Raw genomic sequence first — 20,133 nt, 5'->3', positions numbered from 1 at the left:
TTATTTGGGTCCATGGTTCTAGAAGGTTTTAGTGCATCATGTCAGGTGAGGCATGGTGGCGCAGCTTGGAGGAGTTGGTAGAGGATGTCACATCATAACAGAGAACCAGTGACCAGAAGTAGCCAGGTACAAAACAAACTCCAGGAGTCTATACCCAGCAACTTGCCTCCTTCAGATTAGCTCTACATACTAAAGTAGCACAGATAGCTGAGAACTAAGCTTTCAAATCATTAACCTGTGATGGATGTTTCAAATTATGTCATTACCGGCAGGCAGCACCCTGACCCTTGCCCACAATAGCTTACAAAGGGCCAAGTGGCTGTGGCCAAGGTGTCCAAGACCACCAGTAACTATTTTTTGTGTCATCACAACTTCAATATATGGCAAAAACACCTTAAAGGGGGGTGACTTGTTTTGGCTCATGGTTTCAGAGGGTTTGAGTTTATCATGTTGGAGAAGGCAAGTCAAGAAGCTTAGCTCCTGGTATCCTTGAAATGGGTTAAAGAATGGGAAGACATCAACCCTGCATGGATTCCTTAAATCCCTGTCATCCAAGTGTGAACACAGTGAGTGGTGTTGTCACACACTCCACCATTCCAAAGGCTGTGATAGCTTCTTGGGGCTAAGGCAGGAAGTGCAGGAGTTCAGATTGAGAAGGGTCCCAGAGTGCACGGCATGGGTGGTGACAACTCTTCCAATCCATGCCCACGATGTCCAATGGAAAATTAATGGCTTGGCTCAGCCAAGGACAGGGCTGAGTAAAGTGACCTCAGAATCCAGGTCACACACTATGTCATGTCCCTAAGATATGTAGCCTGACAAGAAAGCCTGAGGATATCAATAAATCAGAGAGATGAGATATGACCCTAGAGTAACTTGAAAGTCTACATTCAGAGCAGCTACACATCCAAACTGTGGTGTTTGGCACCTCTGTGCAAGTATCAAGAATAAATACTGGTGACCCTTCCAGTGTCCTGAAGGTCAAGGGACTCAGAACACCTTGTAATTTAGAGAGACAGTGTGAAAAGTTGAGAAGATAAAGTCACACCTGCAGGCGTGGAGCAGTGAGGCTAAACAGCCTTAGCTTGCAAATGCCTTGCTTATTTTAACAAGGGACAATGTTCAGTAATGGCAGCAGGTAGGAACAATTGTAATAATTGATGCCTAGCACTTTCTGAATGTCTCTCTCTTGTGACTTAATATGCTGACCTCTTCCCCAAGCCTTCAGGTTCCCCACAGCATCTAAACGATTTGTGCCCAGCTAGCTGATAGTCCACAGGACCCTGTTCACTGCCATGCCTGGCGTGCACTATGTTTAACTTGTATTTATACTTTAGGTAATGCTGTATCTTTAAATCATCCTTTCTTCATTCCGCACTATATATCAGAGCTAGGTATGTACACGAATTCTAAAGTGGGAGGGGCAACAGAGGAAAATGAGCCAGGAGAGGCCAGGTGAAACACTGATGGGACAGCTCCTCCAAGGAGCTCCTCCGTTGGGCAGGACCATGTTCTGCCACTGTGGGAACCCTGTTGGGTGCTGATATTTTCTGGGCAGTTCAGGCTTGCTGAGATGCTAGAGCTGAGGCTGTCCTACCAGCTGGATACTCTGCCTCTATAGAAGACAAAAGCAAAATAACGACCGGATCCTGCCTATTCAGCCGTGGCTGTGGGGACCCCAGCTCTTTGTGTAACAACCCATGATTCTCTGCTGTATTCTGTGACCTAAGCCAAAGTCACCATGAGCTGGAGAGCAGTGCTGTGCTCCCGAGAGTGCTCAGGAGCAGGCACGGAGACTGCAGCACTTACAAATGTTTGATTAGCTGCGATTGCAGCTAAACTTAGTTCTCCTTGGGAAGCATATGGCTGCGGCAGATGGTCCAGGACAGCCCAAATCACATAAGCAGGCCTTTGTTTTTGAGTTTCCTGATGATTTATTAAGGGGAATGTGTCTATGTCTGTGTGTGTTATGTGTGTGGTTTTGTGGGGGGGTTGTGTGTGTGTGTGTTCATGTGCTCTTATGTGTGGGGGTGTAATCAGGATTATAATGTGGCATTGTAGTTATGCCCTTCTCAGAGAGTCCCATGCTATGATCTTTGGCATAGGTCATGTCTATACTACCGTTTGCAAGATATATTATATTGGTATGAACTGTTGGTCAGTATGACAACCTAGCTGGAAACAGACTGCATCAGCAAGCTATGCATGTTCTTTGTCTGATATCTAGCTCAGGAAGATATGACAAACACAATGGAAGGGTCTGTCTGGGACATAATAAGCTTATGCTTTATCTTTGAAATAAAGGTCAAGAGCATAAAGCATCATACCCACTCAGAAAAAGGCAGGGCTACATTCATTGCCTCATAAATAAAAAATGTATTAACACTTGGAGCCAGCTGGGATTCTCCAGAGAAGAGAATTCAGTTTATGAAGAAGAAATAAATGGGCCTGGCATGCGGAAGCAAGAGGTTGTTGAAGAGGCCAAGGGAGCCCGAGTGACAGAATAGGGGTGACACGAACTTAGGTACTTCCCCTCGAGAATAGTGAGGAGTGTGGGCTGACGGCTGTGGAGAGCCCGAAGACTGTGAGTGCTGCTTTTCCTGTGAAGGAACTACAGATGAGAGATTTCAGAGTGTTCCCTAGAGTTCTTCAGGTGCAATCCCAGGGCTCTTCCATGCTCCATCCCAGCGATGTGCACTGTGCATCTAGCCTTCTCCCTTGTCAGAGTAAGAAACAACAAAAGATCTCTACCACCCCACCCCCTTTCTCCCATGAGAGTTCTATTGGTAAATATCCTGTAGTTGATTATTTTATAGCCACATTGGTCACCAGTTTTCATCTAATAGTATGTCTGTCCTCCACTTTGGCTACCCATCAGACATTTCACCCCACATCAAGCACTGTCAGAGACCCACATGGATGGTGGTGCTCTCCCCGTCTCAGCTCACAGCCGAGGGAACTGATGCTCAGACTGGATGATGCCTTGTGCACAAATATACACTATATAGACTCCAGTGCTAAGAACAAACCCACATCTTGCAACTCAAATCTGCCTTTTGTTCTTAAAAAAACCATAGTTATAAGACTGTTCACTAGACTCAGTTACTGAAATGTAAATGAAAGTACTTGAGACTGCTCAGAAGTGGGGACCAATCTGGAGGAAGGCCCAGCTGGTGGGCTCTTGGAGGACTAGAGTGTGCTGCAGGCTTCACGCTAGGCTTTTGCCTTTGTGAATATAGAATAGTGTACATTATTGTCCAATAAAGTGATATCAAGTGCTGGACTGACTGGGCTCAATCTAATAGGCAGGTCACTGTGGCTTATAATTAAGTAATTAAACCCACTCAGTGTTGATAGGAGAACACTCCCTAGCAAACGGCAGCCACAGCTCCTGCTTATTGCCAGACATTTAAATGGTGTTTTAATTTGGCTCTTGGGTTTAGTTGCCCTCTTGTGAGTATGAATCTGTGCCAGGATATAGAGCCTGCTTTCTAACTTGAGTTTTCTTGCAGAGTAAGTTAGGCGTGTGAAACCTCAGCATTAGAACTGTGATCCTGACAAGAATCCCTCTGGTATGGGATGGCTTTGTCAAGTTGTTTTCCTCCAGCCTCCCTCTCACTAGTAGCTGATAGAATTATTGACTGAGCATCTGTAGAGGTACCCTGAGCTTACTCTTCCATTATTCTAGAACTTTGATAAAACAGAATCAATGAAAAAGATCACCAGAGGTGGAATGTGAGAGAAGAAAGTTAGTAATCACCACCGAGAGTGTTGAAGAGTATCCCCTTCCATTATATCCTCACCAGCAAGAGAGTAAGTTCTATATATATCCAGTATGGTTGGGTAGCTGAATAGTGAATGATAAATCAGGTCAATGTCAAGAAATAGGAAGATTTGAAACAACAACAACAGAACACAATCTGCAGCCACCATTCTCCAGATATGTTCTTTTGTTCAATTTGACACTGAACACATAGCAAACTATATGTTCACAAGTTTTCTCATGATTAAAATGAAAGCTCATATAATCAAAATGATGCTTAAGTGATACATAAAAACATGTAATATATATATATATATATATATATATATATATGAAATATGAATTGACAATCCAAAGCTAGTTCCTATCCATGTTCTAGAACCTGTAAACATCCAGTCATAAGCAGAAAGAGTATTATGGGAGCACCCATCCATCAAGTTGAGCTAATGGAAGTCATTGTCTTCCATGATGCAGCCAGTGAAGAGTCACTTGCGTGTCGTGGAAAGCTTCACACCCATGTCTACTCAAGTTGGCCTTGTTTGTCACAAAGCAAAAAGACATGAGTGTGGGAGGGGGACTTGGAGAGAAGAGGGAGAAGAATCGATAACAGTGGAAGGGGGATAAGAAAGGGCTGAATGTGGCCAGAAAGTATTATTGATGAAACTGTCAAATTATAAATTAATAACAAGAGAAATTATTGCTGAGAACGCTGTGTACATCAAGAACTTTTATATCATAAAAGAAAGAGGAAGGAAGTCAGACTTTGTAGAAAAATACATTAAATTTGCCTTCTATTTACAACATATTATAGAAGCGGTTTTGGAAACCACATAGCTAGTAAAAATATCCATTTCCCAACTCAATTTGGTATACATAAAATGTCAACTTAATTAACAGTTTTCAATTATCCTTTGTGAGATGTTGTGAATAATACAGCATCACAGACAATGAGGCATTCTTTATGGGGTCCACTGGGTTGAATAAAAAATCTCATTCCTTAATCAACAGTATAAAACAGACATGTATCACAAAGAACTCTACAATGTTGTTTATTGCTGAATCCCAGTGTTCTGCTCAGATCCTGAGTCTATGGGTCAGCAATTTCTCTTTAACATGTACGTGAATGGATCTAGTTTATTAAAAGTCATAAAATATATTAATCTGGGGTTATGTGAGAGGCATAAACTTATACCCACACCTATAAATGCAAAACAATCAGCATCTCATCTACAGTGGAGCACTTTAAATACAAAACAACAAAAAATGTCCAAGAGTCATTGTAATTACAATAAAAATGACATCTTATTGGTGCGTCGCCAGTAAGATGTGCTTCACAAATTGAAAGCACACAGAGAATTACATTGGTTCAGTTGTCCATATGAATGCTTGCTATGTATTCCTTGTTAGCAGAAACACCTTTCCCCACCTCATATTGTCCAGAAAGCCCTGGGCTTACGTAGTTAAGTGGCTTCCTTTCCAGACTCTGGTTCTGATCATTGCTATGCATTAAATTCGCAACTGAATCTACAGAAGTGAGGATCACTGGAGCTCATGAGGATGCTCATGACTTAGTGGTGAGCTCCTTGATGGTCCACACATCTGGTTAGACCTCTGGAGACCCTGCTGTAAGCTTTGAGGTCATAACTCTTTAGATATGACTGCACTTTGGATGTTTTTCACCTCCCAAACTGTCAATAAGCTTTAGTCTTCATAATAGTGTTGTAAAGTGGGGCTTCAGAAGGCAACAAAACTAAGACTCTGCCATGGGAGGAGAATAGTTACCACTACAAAAGGGTAACCTAATGTCTCTTCTGTCGTGAGGATAGTACAGCACGAAGATCTTTGCCGGAGAGAGACCCATTGATGGTGGACTCTCCAGCACTCTAGAGCCAACAGATTTTTGTTCATTAGAAAATGCATGGTATGTAATAATATGTAATTATAGCAGAAAACACATGGAAACAACTTTACATATTCCTCTGTGGCTCAACAGAATTCAACCTTTCTATCCCATTGTAGCATGTCATAGTACAGTGAAACCAGGCTAACCCAGAGGGCCTGAACTTCACAGCATTGAGAGTTCTCCTCTTGGTGTTTACTTTCTTCTTTACCTTTCTTTCTTCTTTGGACCAAGTCTCCCCTCATTCCACAGAGTATGTGGATATCTCTTTGGATAGGAAAGCTTGCCTCTTCTAATGTCCCCCCAGATGTCACATACACAGAAAGAAAAATCAAGGCAAACGCATGCATAAAGTCCTTGTTTCTTCGGAGTTCCTGTTTCCCACCCAGGTTGTTGCTACCTCAGTGCGTGAATGGGCAGTCATATCATTTACACTGGCTATGTGTAAGCCCTAGTTCCACCAGCCAGCAACATGGGAATCACAATTCGAATTTATTTTTCAATGTGGCTTTGTTTTGTCTCTTCCTTGAGTTGTTAGGGAAACAGTAATCATTTCATTTCAAAGTAGCCTTCCCTCTTTCTTGGAAGCAGGCAGAAAATGAAGAGTGTACAGTCATCTTTAAGCCTCACTTCATCTTACTCGGAAATCTGAGTTTTGAGAATTTTACAGTTAAAAACTTTATTCTTTATTTACCATTTCCTGGAAACTAGGAAAACAGTTTCTTGTATTATCTAAGCTAGGGTTCATTTACCCGACCAAGACCAAACATCCAGAAAAGTGGTGGGAGTGAGTGTAGAAATGACTAGGTCCATAAGGGACTCACATTCAGATGGGGCTTTCCAATGCTCTTTCTAATAGGGTAGGCAGTAGTCTTTCTTAGCGTGTGGGTTGATTTCAAGAAAATTCAGAGGTTGGTTCTCAGTATTTTATTTGGTTCACGTCAATGATCAGTGAGGCTGCTGTTGGCATTGGGTTCTGTGGGATGAATGGCAGTTCTAGCTTGTCTTCCATGCTCCCAGAGCCTTTGTGTGTAGGGGGGTGTCTCAACAGAGGAAGATCATCATCAGAATTTTAAACATTAAGAGGTCTGTAATTATGATCTGTATTCATCTGATTAATTTTAGGGGGAAAGAGAAATATCAAGTAGAAAACTTTGTTCCCTTTCTTGCCATTTGACCTGAATCCGGGATCAGCTGCTGAGATGCATTTTGTGTACAGTAGGGACCTCTGTGCTTATCTCTGTCCTGCTTGCTCTCCTCTGTGCCACCTTCTTTTCCCCAATTTCTTCTTCTCCCTCTTCCAATCCCTTTCTCTTCTTTCTTTATATTAATTAAAGCCCTTGCCGTCCTCATCCAAGATGTGATCCCTGACATGCAGAAGAAAACATAGTTCTGAAGACTTGTATGTGCATTCTCTTGTAGACCATTCAGAGTAGGCTCCTTGAGTGATGAAATTTCAGTTCACATCAATCAATCAATGCATCCAAAATATAAGAAAGGACAACTCTTCAGTGTGTGCTATCATGTTTTGAATGTCACACTGACCAGGTAACTTTTCTACAATTCTGACACTTCTCTAGTCCTTTTGAATTTTTGCTTTGAGATAGATAGGGTTGGACCAAGTTACCAAGGCTAGTTTTGAACTCACTTTATAGCTCAGGCAGACATACAATTGTCCTGTTTCTGCCTCTTGAGTAGCTGGGATATGGACCTTTATTACCAGGTCTGGCCACTGCGCATTAGGTCTATGAGAGATATAGACCATACATAATACATTTCTGGATTCCTTGCGCCTTTTTCTAATGTCCCTCCAAATTTCACATACACAAAAAGAAAAACCAAGGCAAATAAATAAATATATAAAGTCCTTGTTCCTCAGGAGTTCCTGTTTCCCACCCTGGCTGTTGCTACCTCAATGAGTGAATGGACTGCCAGATCATTTTCATGGATCGTGTGTAAGCCCTAATCCCACCAGCCAGCAGCATGGGAATCACATTTTGAATTTATTTTTCAATGCGGCTTTGAAGAAGCCAGATGATGTTAATGGGTCCCTCTAGTCTAATGTGGAAACCTCCACAAAGAGAGCAGGGGACCCAGGGTAAAATGTTTTAGTAAGTAGCTTTTTTGATGTGGGAATTGTGCTCTCTTCGAGATGCCAAGCAGAGGGAAACAGGTTGGGATATCCACACATGGACTACACTCACTGAAGGAGAAAGAATCTTAATGGGGTTATGGGGCTACATAAGCAGGTGAAATCTCATTGGTGTTCCCCACTAGAGTGTCTTGCGATCAGTGTAACTTCCCTTGTGGATAAACATATAATCCTTCGTTTGGTGGTGATGGAAGACAACACAGTCCCAGGCAATCTGCTAGGTACCCTGTCCTGGAATGAGCAGAGTCTTGTGGGACTCTGGGATCTTCAGTGATGACAAATGGTACCCTGTGATCTTGTCTGCCAATCTGATCAGAGAACATTTGTCCTTAGAGACCTGTTTTATGTCACTGCATTCAACAGAAACTACTGAGAAAGCCAGTCCTCAACACAGCTAAAATGCCATCACCTTGTACACAGCAGCCCCTGTATGCGCCAGGCCATAGGATCCTGGTCTGTGGGCTTTTCTTTATATCCCATTTGATCAGTGTGGATATGCCCATTTTTTTTCCACAAGAAAAAGCTGCTGTTATAAGAGATGATGTCACCTCCCGAAAAGGAAACAGATTGTGCTTCTTTGCCAGCTGTCCCTCCTGGCAGCAACGGTTCATGCTGCTCTGACCTTCAGAGTATTCACTCCATCCATCCTCTTCCACATTGTTGGTCTGACTTATAGATCAACCAGGCTCTGACAGGGGAAGGAAGAGGCAAAGGGGCAGTGTGGGGAATCAAAACAGAGGAATCTATACATAGAGGAGATTCTGTTTAAAAGTCTTTTCAACTTGGATCCAACGGGTCTCGATGGAGCTGGATTAGGACTGTGATTTTATTTTCTCCTGATGATGGACAAGTTAGAGCAGGAAGGTCTTAGTGGCCCTGCAGATAACAGGGGGTCATGGTCTCTGCTTCCTATCTACAGAAGCGTGTGCTTGGACATTACCTAGTGTTGAAAGATCATGCCAATCCCCGTAATCCTTATTTCCAAGATACTCAGACACCATGAGCAGTTTATATTTGCTATTTGAGAAAATTACTTTCTTTTCTAAGATCATTGTTTTTCAATCAAGCTTATATTGATTACTCTTCCTTTGCTATGATAAAACATCACCATCAAGACAACTTATAAAGGAATGAATTTATTTCAGCTTACAGTCGCAGGTTAGATTCCAGCATAGTGGTGGGGTTAGCATGACAGCAAGCATCAGGTCTGGTTACTGGAGCAGGAATCTAAGAGTTCATACCCTCAACCATAACTGCAAATCAAAGAGAGAGAGAGGAAAAAACACTGAATGTTGGTGAGGGTTTTTACTTGTACAGCCTGATTCCAGTGGCGTATTTCCTCTAGCAAGGCCATACCTTCTAAACTTCCCCACACAGTGGCAACATTTGGGATCACATGTTCAAAAGCCACAGCCTGTGGGTAACAATTCTCATTCAGCCTCCCAGTTCATGGGGGTCCATTATTACAACCGATGGATAGACAGATTGAGAGACACAGACGTCTCTTTGGAATATCGTCATTACTGTTAGGCTATTTACAACCTTGTCACCTCTCAAAGACCAGTATCTTCAAGAGGTATCTCACTGATGTTTATGTTTTAACCTGTGAATTTGGGATAAACACAAGCATTCAATTCCCAATAAGGAAATACCAAGGCACTGTCCTCTAATTTTAGGGCATTAGTCTATATCTTACTTACCCTAGAATTTTTCTTGGTCACTAAGCAAAACACATTTAAAATGCTTTGGAAACTACTGAGTATGTCTTGTAGATATTATTATGAATAGCAATCATTGATTTGCATGAACTTTAACGTTGTTTATCTTTAACTAATTGCATGCTTTTTCACTCAAAAGTTTATGTGGCAAGCATTTATAGGCATGTACCTATTTCATGCACTAGATGACCCTGCAGAATGGATGCAGATAGGGCCTCTTAACCTTACTGTTTACTTGAATTAAACTTAGCATTGAAATATTGTTTAGGGATTATAAAATAGAAAACACCTAAGCTCCTACATAATTTGGTTCATCAAAGTGCTTGTCAGCAGTACAATGAGAAGGTGACATTTGCAGTCCTCAGATCAAACAAGATATAGCAGCATTTGGTGGGGATGCTGTGAAGTTACAGGGTCTTTGTAGAAAGAGGGCAACCTCCTCTAGTTACTCATCATGCTCTGTTTCCTGGATGGAGGTAAAAGAACTCATAGAACCGACCTGTGATCAGGTGAGGAATTTTGCAGGCACTAACTTCCTGGTGGGAATACTGCCCACAGCAAGAGTTACTTTGCCAAAGTCATGAGGTGTATAAGACATTGAACAAGGTTCTCTTGAGAGACAGTTTACACCAGTGAACACAGATGTTCCCATGGCGGGGACTCATTTACTTGGGATCTTAAGCTTTGGAAACTTGAATGCGGGTTTGAGTCCTAGTATCCCCAAGGCCAGAAAGAAACCTGATGGGATTGTGTTTTCAGGATAGTTTAGAAGTTCATGGCCTCCTACTAATTTCCTTCCTGTTTGCAGAGAGCAGCAGCCTGCATTCAGCCTGTGTCCATGAGAGTGCCGTGCATAGTCGAATCTTCCAGATCTTATACAGGAATGAAGAAGTTCCCGTAAATGATGCCATGCTCTTCCGGGCTCATTTGCTCTTAGATGGTGAGAGGGTAAGTCTTGATCTCCTGCCAATTGCAAAAGGTTTTCTTTCCTGGCTAACTATTCCCTTTCATTGCTGGATTCTGGGTGAGTGAAGAATGTACAGATTGATTCTAAGATCTGGTAAGAATTTATGGTTCCTATATTCACCTGTTTCTGACAGCTTTTTCTCTTCTTCTCATCACACACATGATCATTCCACGAAATCTTGATCATTTGCCGTCACTTCTCCTTGCTCCAGTGTATCTCTGCTCAGGCATATTGTCCAGGAATCTTTCATCAGATGGTTTGGATTATCTGCTCTTTACAAACTTGGGGTTGGGATAAGACACAGAAGTGAAGAAGGTTTCAAACTCTGTTGATTTCAAGGGGCTAATAGCTCGGTGAGCAAGCAAATTTATAAGCATGTGTCTTGCTTAGCAAAACTTGCCATAGCTGGGAGGAAATCAAGAGGCTCCATGGGTGGAGAAAGAATTTTGGGATGACCAATCTAGAGCTAGAACAGTTCACAGAGGAGTGCCCTTTAAGAAGCACGTACTGGATGGAATTCATCAGACAGAGAAGAGGGAGAATCCTTTCCTGCAGAGAGAGGGAAAGCCAGACTAAGTTTAGAGGCCTTGGCACATTGTTTGCTTCGATTGGAGATTGAATAAAATATTTTCATTTGCTAAATGAATATATTTTCAAGGTCTCTGGACTATTGTTCTTGTTCCCGCAGTCAATAGCTTGAATCTTTGTTCCCACATTCTGGCTGTTTATTTCACAATGGGGGCATGTATGATGTGAAGAATGCCTCTACTTTAAACAAACTTAAGAGCACTTCTGCTCACCCATGGCTGGTCCTTGCTGTACAGCAGACTCCCATTGAGTTCCTGTACTCCAGCTATTGGCTTCCTGTACACATCTTTTTGTGCTCTATGTAGGGAGGCTAGTCCTGATTTGCTACTCTTTCTTTATTAATTAACTCATGCATCTCTTCAGCCAAGGCTTTCTAAGCACTCACTAAGTCTGTACTGTATGCTGGAGAGAAAGTAGCAAATGGGAGACTCTGCTAGGAGATTTGGCACTACCGTTTACCTGTTAGATAAATGTGTATTGGCTCTCAGGCATTATTCCACTTCAATGGTAGCAAGAAATGTTTCAACTAATTATTATATCCAGAGCTAAAGTGAATAAGACCTATCTGAAAAATTACATTTGTGATGAACATATGAACATACTAGTTCTTTTTGAACGCATATCAATGGATTTATGGAAATCAAACTGCTACTTATTGCTCTAGCAGATAATGTATTCATAGATGCAGGTTGCAATATCATGTACAACACACATTTGGATAATGGGTGACTAGCCAACAAGCACATTATGGAAGAGAAGATGCAGTCTCTACATTGAGGCCAAGGATGCGAATCAGAACTGAGTACAGAGAGAACTAACTAGAAGCAAAGGAATCTGATGGGATGTTTTACAGTAAACACAAAGAGGCCCTCTGGAGGCCCTCTGGATATTTTATTCATATTTGCTGTAGTGACATACAAGATTTAGGTGTACATAAAATATATAGAGAATAATAAGAGGGAGCCACAGTAGAATGAGCTAGAGAAGATAAACATAGAAAGGGAAGGAAAAGCATTCTCAAGATAAATATACCAGAAAAATATGCATGAGTATCTTCTGCACTTAATGGCAGCTCACATGTGGAGGGCCAAGTTTTCAGTAGTCAAGGCAAAGAAGATGTACAGATTAACAAGAGGATACTTAGCTCTGTGAAGAAGGAGAGAAAGCGATTACAGCAGAGAGGGAGAGTGAACAAAATTACATTAGATAGCATTTTATGGTTTGGTGTCACCACATGAGGAATTGTCTTAAAGGGCTGTAGCATTAAAAAAGTTGAGAACCACTGTTCTTATGGTTTCATTCAGAAGGAAGAGGAATGAGACCGACCAAGGTATAAGTATGGGAAACAAGAGCAAGGACACGAAGGTGGTTGCTGCTGTTTCCTATGTGGGTATTGGTGAGCCTGAAGACACATAGGTACAGCTGAACAGAAACAGAGGAAGTCAGTAGTCAAGCCATTTGATATCCGAGGTAGCCCAGAAAACAGAGCTCAGTTATACCCAGGGGGTGGAGGACGCCATGTAGATAAAACAGTCTGTAAAAAATAGACTGAAAGAGTGGAACATGCCCCTTCTGGCTTCTACAATCCTTCCTCCCTCTCTTCCGCAGAATTCCACAAGCTATGGCTAATGTTTGGCTAAGGGTCTGTGCATCTGTTTCCATAAGTTACTGGATGAAGGCTCTCTGATGACAATTGCAGTAGTTACCAATCTGATCACAGCTAGTTCAGGCTATGTATTCACTATTGCTAGGAGTCTTGACTGGGCCATCCTTGAGATTAGTGGGAGTTTCCCTTGCCCCAGGTTTTTACCTGAGCCTGAAATGCCCTCTTCCAGTCATTTCTTTCAGTATTCTCCACCCCATCCACTCTCCAAACCAGATGCCCAATTTCGCATCTGCACCTGCCCCCAGTACACCCGGGAGTTATCTTCTACTTCCCTTTTCCAGGGAGATCCATGGGTCCCCTTTTGGCCTTTTCTTTTTCCATAGCCTCTCTAGATATGTGGATTTTTAGCATGGTTATAATTTACAACTAATATCCACTTATTCATAAGTACATAACATGTTTGTCTTTCTCAGTCTGAATTACCTCATTCAGAATATTTTTTTCTATTTCCATCTCTTCTCTTTCAATTTTCTGATGTCATTGTTTTTAAAGCTGATTAATACTCCATTGTATAGATTACCACATTTTTTACCCACTTGTCACTGACATCCTGGTTGTTTCCAGTTTCTGACTATTATGAATAAAGCTGCTATAAACATACTTGAGCAAGGACATTACACAAAAAAAACCCCACAAAAACAACTAACTTGGCTCATAGGAATTTACAATCTATACCAACAACCAGGGAGCCTTTATATAAATGATCTAGGCCCCCCTCCATATGTGTGTGTGTGGCAGTTATGTAGCTTGGTCTACTGTGGTAAATCTAATAATGGGAGTAAGGGTTGTTCCTAATGCTTTGGCTGGCTCTTGGGAACCTATTCCTGATCCTGGAAAGAAAACAGGAAAAGAAAAGGATGAGGAAATTATGGTCAGGGTGTTAAATAAACAAACAAACGAAGAGAGCAGGGATAGAAGGAACATACCTAAACACAATAAAGGCAATAGACAGCAAGCCAACAGCCAACATCGAAATAAATGGAGAGAAACTCACAGCAACCCCACGGAAATCAGGAACAAGACAAGGTTGTCCACTCTCTCCATATCTATTCAATATAGTTCTTGAGGTCCTCGCTAGAGCAATAAGACAACAAAAGGAAATCAAGGGGATACAAATCAGAAAAGAAGAAGTCAAACTCACACTATTTGCTGATGATATGATAGTATATATAAGCGACCCCAAAAATTCTACAAAGGAATTTTTACAACTCATAAACTCTTTCAGTAATGTAGCAGGATATAAGATTAACTCAAAAAAATCCAGTAGCCCTCCTGTACATAGATGATAAAAGGGCTGGGAAAGAATCAGAGAAACAACACCCTTCACAATATCCACAAATAGCATAAAATATCCCAGAGTAACTCTAACCAAACAAGTGGAAGACTTGTATGACAAGAACTTTAAATCTTTGAAGAAAGAAATTGAAGAAGACACCAGAAAGTGAAAAAAATCTCCCATGCTCTTGGGTAGGCAGAATTAACATAGTAAAAATGGCAATCTTACCAAAAGCAATCTACAGATTCAATGCAATGCTCATCAAAATCCCAGCAAAATTCTTCACAGACTTTGAAAGAACGGTACTTAACTTCATATGGAAAAGCAAAAGTCCGGGACAGTCAAAAAAATTCTGTACAATAAAAGAACTTCTGGGGGCATCACAGTCTTTGACTTTAAACTCTACTACAGAGCTACAGTACTGAAAACAGCCTGGTATTGCCATAAAAACAGACAGGATGACCAATGGAACCAAATAGAAGACCTGGATATTAATCCACACACCTTTGAACACCTGATTGTTGACAAAGAAGCAAAAAAGTATCAAATGATAAAAAGAACGCATATTTAACATTGGTGCTGGCATAATTGGATATCAACATGTAGAAGAATGAAAATAGACCCATATTATTACCATGCATAAAACTTAAGTTCAAATGGATCAAAGACCTCAACATAAAGCCAGCCACACTGAACCTCTAGAAGAGAAAATGGGAAGTACACTTGAATACACTGGTACAGGAGACCACTTCCTAAATATAACCCCAGCAACACAGACACTGAGAGAAACAATTAATAAATGGGACCTGAAACTGGAAAGCTTCTGTAAAGCAAAGGACATGGTCAACAAGACAAAAATGACAGCTTACAGAATGGGAAAAGATCTTCACCAACCCCACATCAGACAGAGGTCTGATCTCCAAAATATACAAAGAACTTAAGAAATTGTCCATCAAAAGAACAAATAATACAATAAAAAAATGGAGTACAGACCTAAACAGAATTCTCGACAGAGGAATCTACAATGGCTGAAAGATACTTAAGGAAATGCTCAACATCCTTAGTCATCAGAGAAATGCAAATCAAAACAGCTCTGAGATTCTATCTTATGCCTGTTAAAATGGCCAAGATTAAAAACACTGATGACAACTTATGCTAGAGAGGTTGTGGGGAAAAGGGAACACTTCTGCATTGCTGGCGGGAATGGAAGCTGGTACAACCCCTTTGGATGTCAGTGTGGCAATTTCTCAGAAAATTAGAAAACAACCTTCCTCAAGACCCAGTAGTACCACTTTTGGGTATATATCCAAAGGATGCTCAATCGTGCCACAAGGACATGTGCTCAACTATATTCAGAGCAGCTTTGTTTGTCATTGCCAGAACCTGGAAACAACCTAAATGCCCCTTGACTAAAGAATGCATAAGGAAAATGTGGTACATTTACACAATGGAGTACTACACAGCAGACAAAACAATGACATCTTGAAATTTGCAGGCAAATGGATGGAGCTAGAAAATATCATTTTGAGTGAGGTAACCCAGACCCAGAAAGACAATTATCACATGTACTCACTTATCATTTTTTAAACATAAAGCAAAGAAAACCAGCCTACAAGTCACAATCCCAGAGAATCTAGACAACAATGAGGACCCTAAGAGAGATGTACATGGATCTAATCTACATGGGAAGTAGAAAAAGACAAGATCTCCTGAGTAAATTGGGAGCATGGAGACCTGGGGAGAGGGTTGACAGGGAGGGAGAAGCAGAGAGAGGAACAGAGAAAAATGTAGAGCTCAATAAAAATCATTAAAAACTAACTAACTACCTAACTAACTAACAACAAACAGAGTATGTCATATTCCTGGAGATACAAATGATAGTCTAATGTAGTTGAGAGAAGCAAAACTTCTCTGAATAGTGATAGGACCTGGATCTAATCATCATATCCATCCATTGATCTTATCAGCAGTAACACTTCTTATTTGTTACATTAATTCCACTGGATTTTTTGCTGAGTGCTTTGTAGTATATCATTGAGTTATTGCAGCATAGTGATGGGCTTTCTCAGCTTCATTTGATGAATACGGATGCAGAGATTTAGAGCTGAGATTTGTCTCCATCACATCACTAAGGTGTGATAAAGACATGGTTTAAATATGGAATTTAAGGCATGTATTTTCAAAGAACATTCAGGTCCACCATGCAGATGTGGTGGGATAAGGGGATCCTCAAACTCAGTAGTAAAGTAAAAATAACAAAAACCATAATACATTGCATCATTTGAAATTGGTCAACCCCTTTTGTACACTTTCTTATATAGCTACTTACTATAATGTTATAGAGTTAGTAGGATTATTTTATGAATGGAAAACAACTAGATTTAGGATTTGCATTCATGCATTCTGACTTTAGAAGCTGCCTTCTCAGTTCTCAGTCTCAAGGCTGCAGTGGACCTGGGGGGGGGGGGGAGTCATTGTGATAAGCATTGATGTGTAGGTATCTTGCAAGTATAATATGTAGGCTTTTATAAACATGTATGTGTAGGTATCTTGAAAGTAGTATTTATCAAGGAACCAGTGAAAGTCATAATTAGGCTCAGTCTAGCTTCAATTCCCAGAGAATTGTGACCACCAAATCTGGTGCTCAGACGTTCTCCGTATCCAGGCAAATGATTTCTCAGAAGGTAGTAGTAGTATTACTTCTCCAGTCTTATTTCCAGGGAACAGGTAGTAAGAGCCTGTACTCCTTTGACTGAATACAAAGCTAGATTTTTGGTTATGCAAAAAAATCGCTAAGTTATTTATAGCATTTGAATTAAGCAAAAATGTTGGTGTAATATTTAGTTGGAAGTGTGACCTCAGCTTGCCAAGAGCTTGAACTCCAATTCCCAGCCTGCCAAGTGCTTGAACTCTAACTCCCAGCCTGCCAAACACTGACCCCCTCCCATGGAAGGGTCAGGATCACTCCCACAGAGTATTTAGGGTCACAGGAACAAGGAATGTGTGCTTTTGGGTTTGTGTGTGCACTTCTCCTGTCTTCCCCCTGCCATGCTCCCAGCCACTCGGGAGCCCACCATCTATTAAACTTGGGCATTTAATTTGGCTTAATCTGGTTTGATTGGAATTCTTCCCACGGGGGAGAGGCTCTGTTAGAAAATACTCTTAACAGTTAGCTTTTAAGTATTCTTTTAAAAAGTATCATTTTTAATAACACAAAGGCCTAAAGATAAATTCTATCCCTATGTCTCTGCTTGAATTGTGTTTAATTAAGAAGCTATTTCCAAAGAAGCCTTTGGATAGGCAATGTCTGTCTCTGTGGGATAAGGGTATTTTTGCAAAATAATAATAATAATAACAGTAATAACCAAAACAGGTGACTGTGGGAGAAGAGTTTTATTCCTCAGAGATGCATTGTTGTTATCTCTCCGCCTATACACTGTTCCTGAAAGCTGGAGCCCACAACCAATGAGGACTGAGGGGATTAGTGGGAACACATGGCAAGAAAGTAGCCAGGGCGTTTGGCCTCAAGTGGCAGAGTACTGTCACTGAGTGTGGTAAACCAGTGGTGTTTGCAGGATTTGTCTGACCCAAGCAGAGCTAACACATGTCAACCCTGCCTTTGCCAGCTCCAAGGGATGTTTTGCTTCTCTCTCCTAGAAGCTATAAACCCACAGTATGAATATGAATGTGAAATTACCTGAATTTTCAGCATTTGAAACTTGTTCAAACATTTTAAGAAATACTATGGGGACTAAAGCAGACATGCCTGGAGATGAATTTTGGCTTATGGGCTTCCAATTTATGAGCTCAGAACAAGCTATTGTGACCCGAAATGCTGAATGCGAAGAGGGAAGGGAAGTGGCTCACTGCGAGTTGCCTAGGAGGGCTTCAGCCAATCAGAGAGCAAACAGGAGTCTAAGCCCTGTGCCACGGGACAGTCCTGACACTGAACGAATCCACAGAGCACAGATAATGAAGACTAGTGCATAGTACACAATTCCCCTATAAATATGAAAAGGGAGACCTGGGGACCTCATTTGAGGGGCACATGTGAAAAGAACTGTCTTATTACTTATTTTTGCACATAAAGGACATTGAAGGAAGGAGAATTTAAGATTTACCATAGATGCAAGTTGGAAGAGCTTGAGTCACCTGGGACATCAGTGACTTAACTACCCAGATTGCCAGGCTCCTCCCATTAATGTGTGGGCAGTGATGTTTGTCATGTGGGGACATTTGAGTCTAAGTGGTGACTTCATGCATCTTTGGACAAGTTTGCTGCGCTGGAAGTTCACTCCACCATTCTTCCCAAAGGAGGTGCGATGCAGTCTTTCACCCATGCCTGGAATCCATGTCAAATTCGTTTGACAATGAGGCAACATGCTTAAAAGCTTCATCTTTATTTTCCAGGTCCTGTGATAAAAATAAGCTGACAAAAGCAAGTTAAGGGAGAAGGGATTCATCCCAACTTACATTTCAAACACAGAGCCTTGTGGCAGGAGAGTCAAGGTTGTAGATGCATGTAGCAGCTGGTTACCTGGCATCCACAAACAGGAAGCAGAGAACAATCACAATATGCAAATGGAATGTAGTTCAGGACACCTAACCAGAGAAACTCCCATCTAACCCTTAAGATGGGTCTTCCCGCATTATTTAACCAGGTCTATCGCTCATTTGCATGCTCAGAGGCTGAGCAATCCCTCATAGATATGCCTGGAGCCTTATCTCTGAGATGACTCTATATTTCATCAAGTTGACCAGGGTGATGAAGCATTACAAGGATGCTTGTTTAATAATGGTTGAAAATATGCTTTTACCAAGCTGGCTGTATAAATCCTTTGCTTTCGTTTTCCATCAAATATTCCTATTCTAAGAGTTTGCTTTTCCAGAACACCTTGTCTCGTACATAGATATTCTCACTATGCATCAGTGGCACCTGATAGTGAGATTCTGTTTCTCCTCCTTGAGAAGCAGTCCGCTAAATGACCCAATTGGATTACTAGTTGACAGCTGAACTCTCTTGGTCTTTGTCTTTCAGGTAGAAGATGCGCTGAGTGAGGTCGAGTTTCAGCTCAAGGTGGACCTGCACTTTACGGACAGTGAGCAGCAGCAGTGAGTGTCATGGACGTCTTTGGTCTGTGTAGGGAGGTTTCTTCCTTCACCTCATACCTCACTCTCAGGTTTTCCTCAAAGCTAGAGTCCTCATAATTTCTCTGGAATAACTAGTTACTACTAATCTGAAATGTCCCTCAGATGTTCCAATTTACCAGGAATATGGGATAGACATTTTATTAGTCAAGGTTTTCCAAGGAACAGTTCTGATAGCATCACACACACACATGTGCGCGCACACATACATAAACATACATGCACACACACACACACACACACACAAGATTTATTAGATTGACTTTTGTGGTCTGGTCCACCTAGTCCAGCAATGGCTGACTCGTGCTAGAGTGGCCAAGAATCCAGTAGTTGCTCAGTCCATGATGCTGAATGTCTCTGCAGTCCCAGTCTGGTACTGAAGGTCTGTGGGGGGACCTGGGAGCTTGCTGGAGAGATGCTGATCTTCAGTCTACATTAGGATCCAAAGGAAGCTGGGAGAAGTTGGTGTGATTACCAGGGAAAGAATGATGCAGCAAAAGAATCGCTAGACTTGCCAGCAAGAGTGAGAGCAAGTAGGCAAAAATCCTAGTTCCCCTCTTCCATGTCTCTTTTATGTAGCTGCTGCCAGATTTAAGGTGGGTCTTCCTGCTGCAAATAAACTTATCAAGAAAATCACTCACAGGGCTGCCCAGCTGCTCCGGTTTTAACTGATTCTAGATGCTGTCAAGTGGACAGCTGTGATTTGCCATCACAGCATGTCTGCCAGAGCCTGGAAAAGCTCACTCATTTGGAGCCAGGCTGCTCGGGTTCTGCACACAGAAAACTGTTGGCTTCTTGCCTTATTAATTGATATCTTTTACTTAAAGCATTTTTTCTATGTAGTACTGACATGGGAGTTTTAGAGTAATGTCTGCATGTACGAGACAACCAAAACCCCCTTCAAATCATCCTTCCTGGTTTTCCATGTGTTCATACTGAACATCTGCTATTGTCC

General features: G+C 41.5%; 1 protein-coding gene across 1 annotated transcript in view; it reads left to right on the top strand.

Moving 5' to 3' along the window:
• Fam135b (family with sequence similarity 135 member B) overlaps nt 1-20,133 on the top strand; it is a 194,086-nt gene that overhangs the window by 158,889 nt on the left and 15,064 nt on the right. The window contains exons 4-5 of the mRNA XM_075963480.1: nt 10,342-10,481; nt 19,069-19,142. Coding sequence (XP_075819595.1) covers nt 10,342-10,481; nt 19,069-19,142 — 214 coding nt within the window. The remainder of the gene's footprint in view (nt 1-10,341; nt 10,482-19,068; nt 19,143-20,133) is intronic.

Source organism: Microtus pennsylvanicus, chromosome 2 (genome assembly GCF_037038515.1).
Source record: "Microtus pennsylvanicus isolate mMicPen1 chromosome 2, mMicPen1.hap1, whole genome shotgun sequence".
Taxonomy (NCBI): domain Eukaryota; kingdom Metazoa; phylum Chordata; class Mammalia; order Rodentia; family Cricetidae; genus Microtus; species Microtus pennsylvanicus.
Note: the sequence above shows the minus strand (reverse complement) of the source record. Positions and strands in the feature narration are given on the sequence as shown.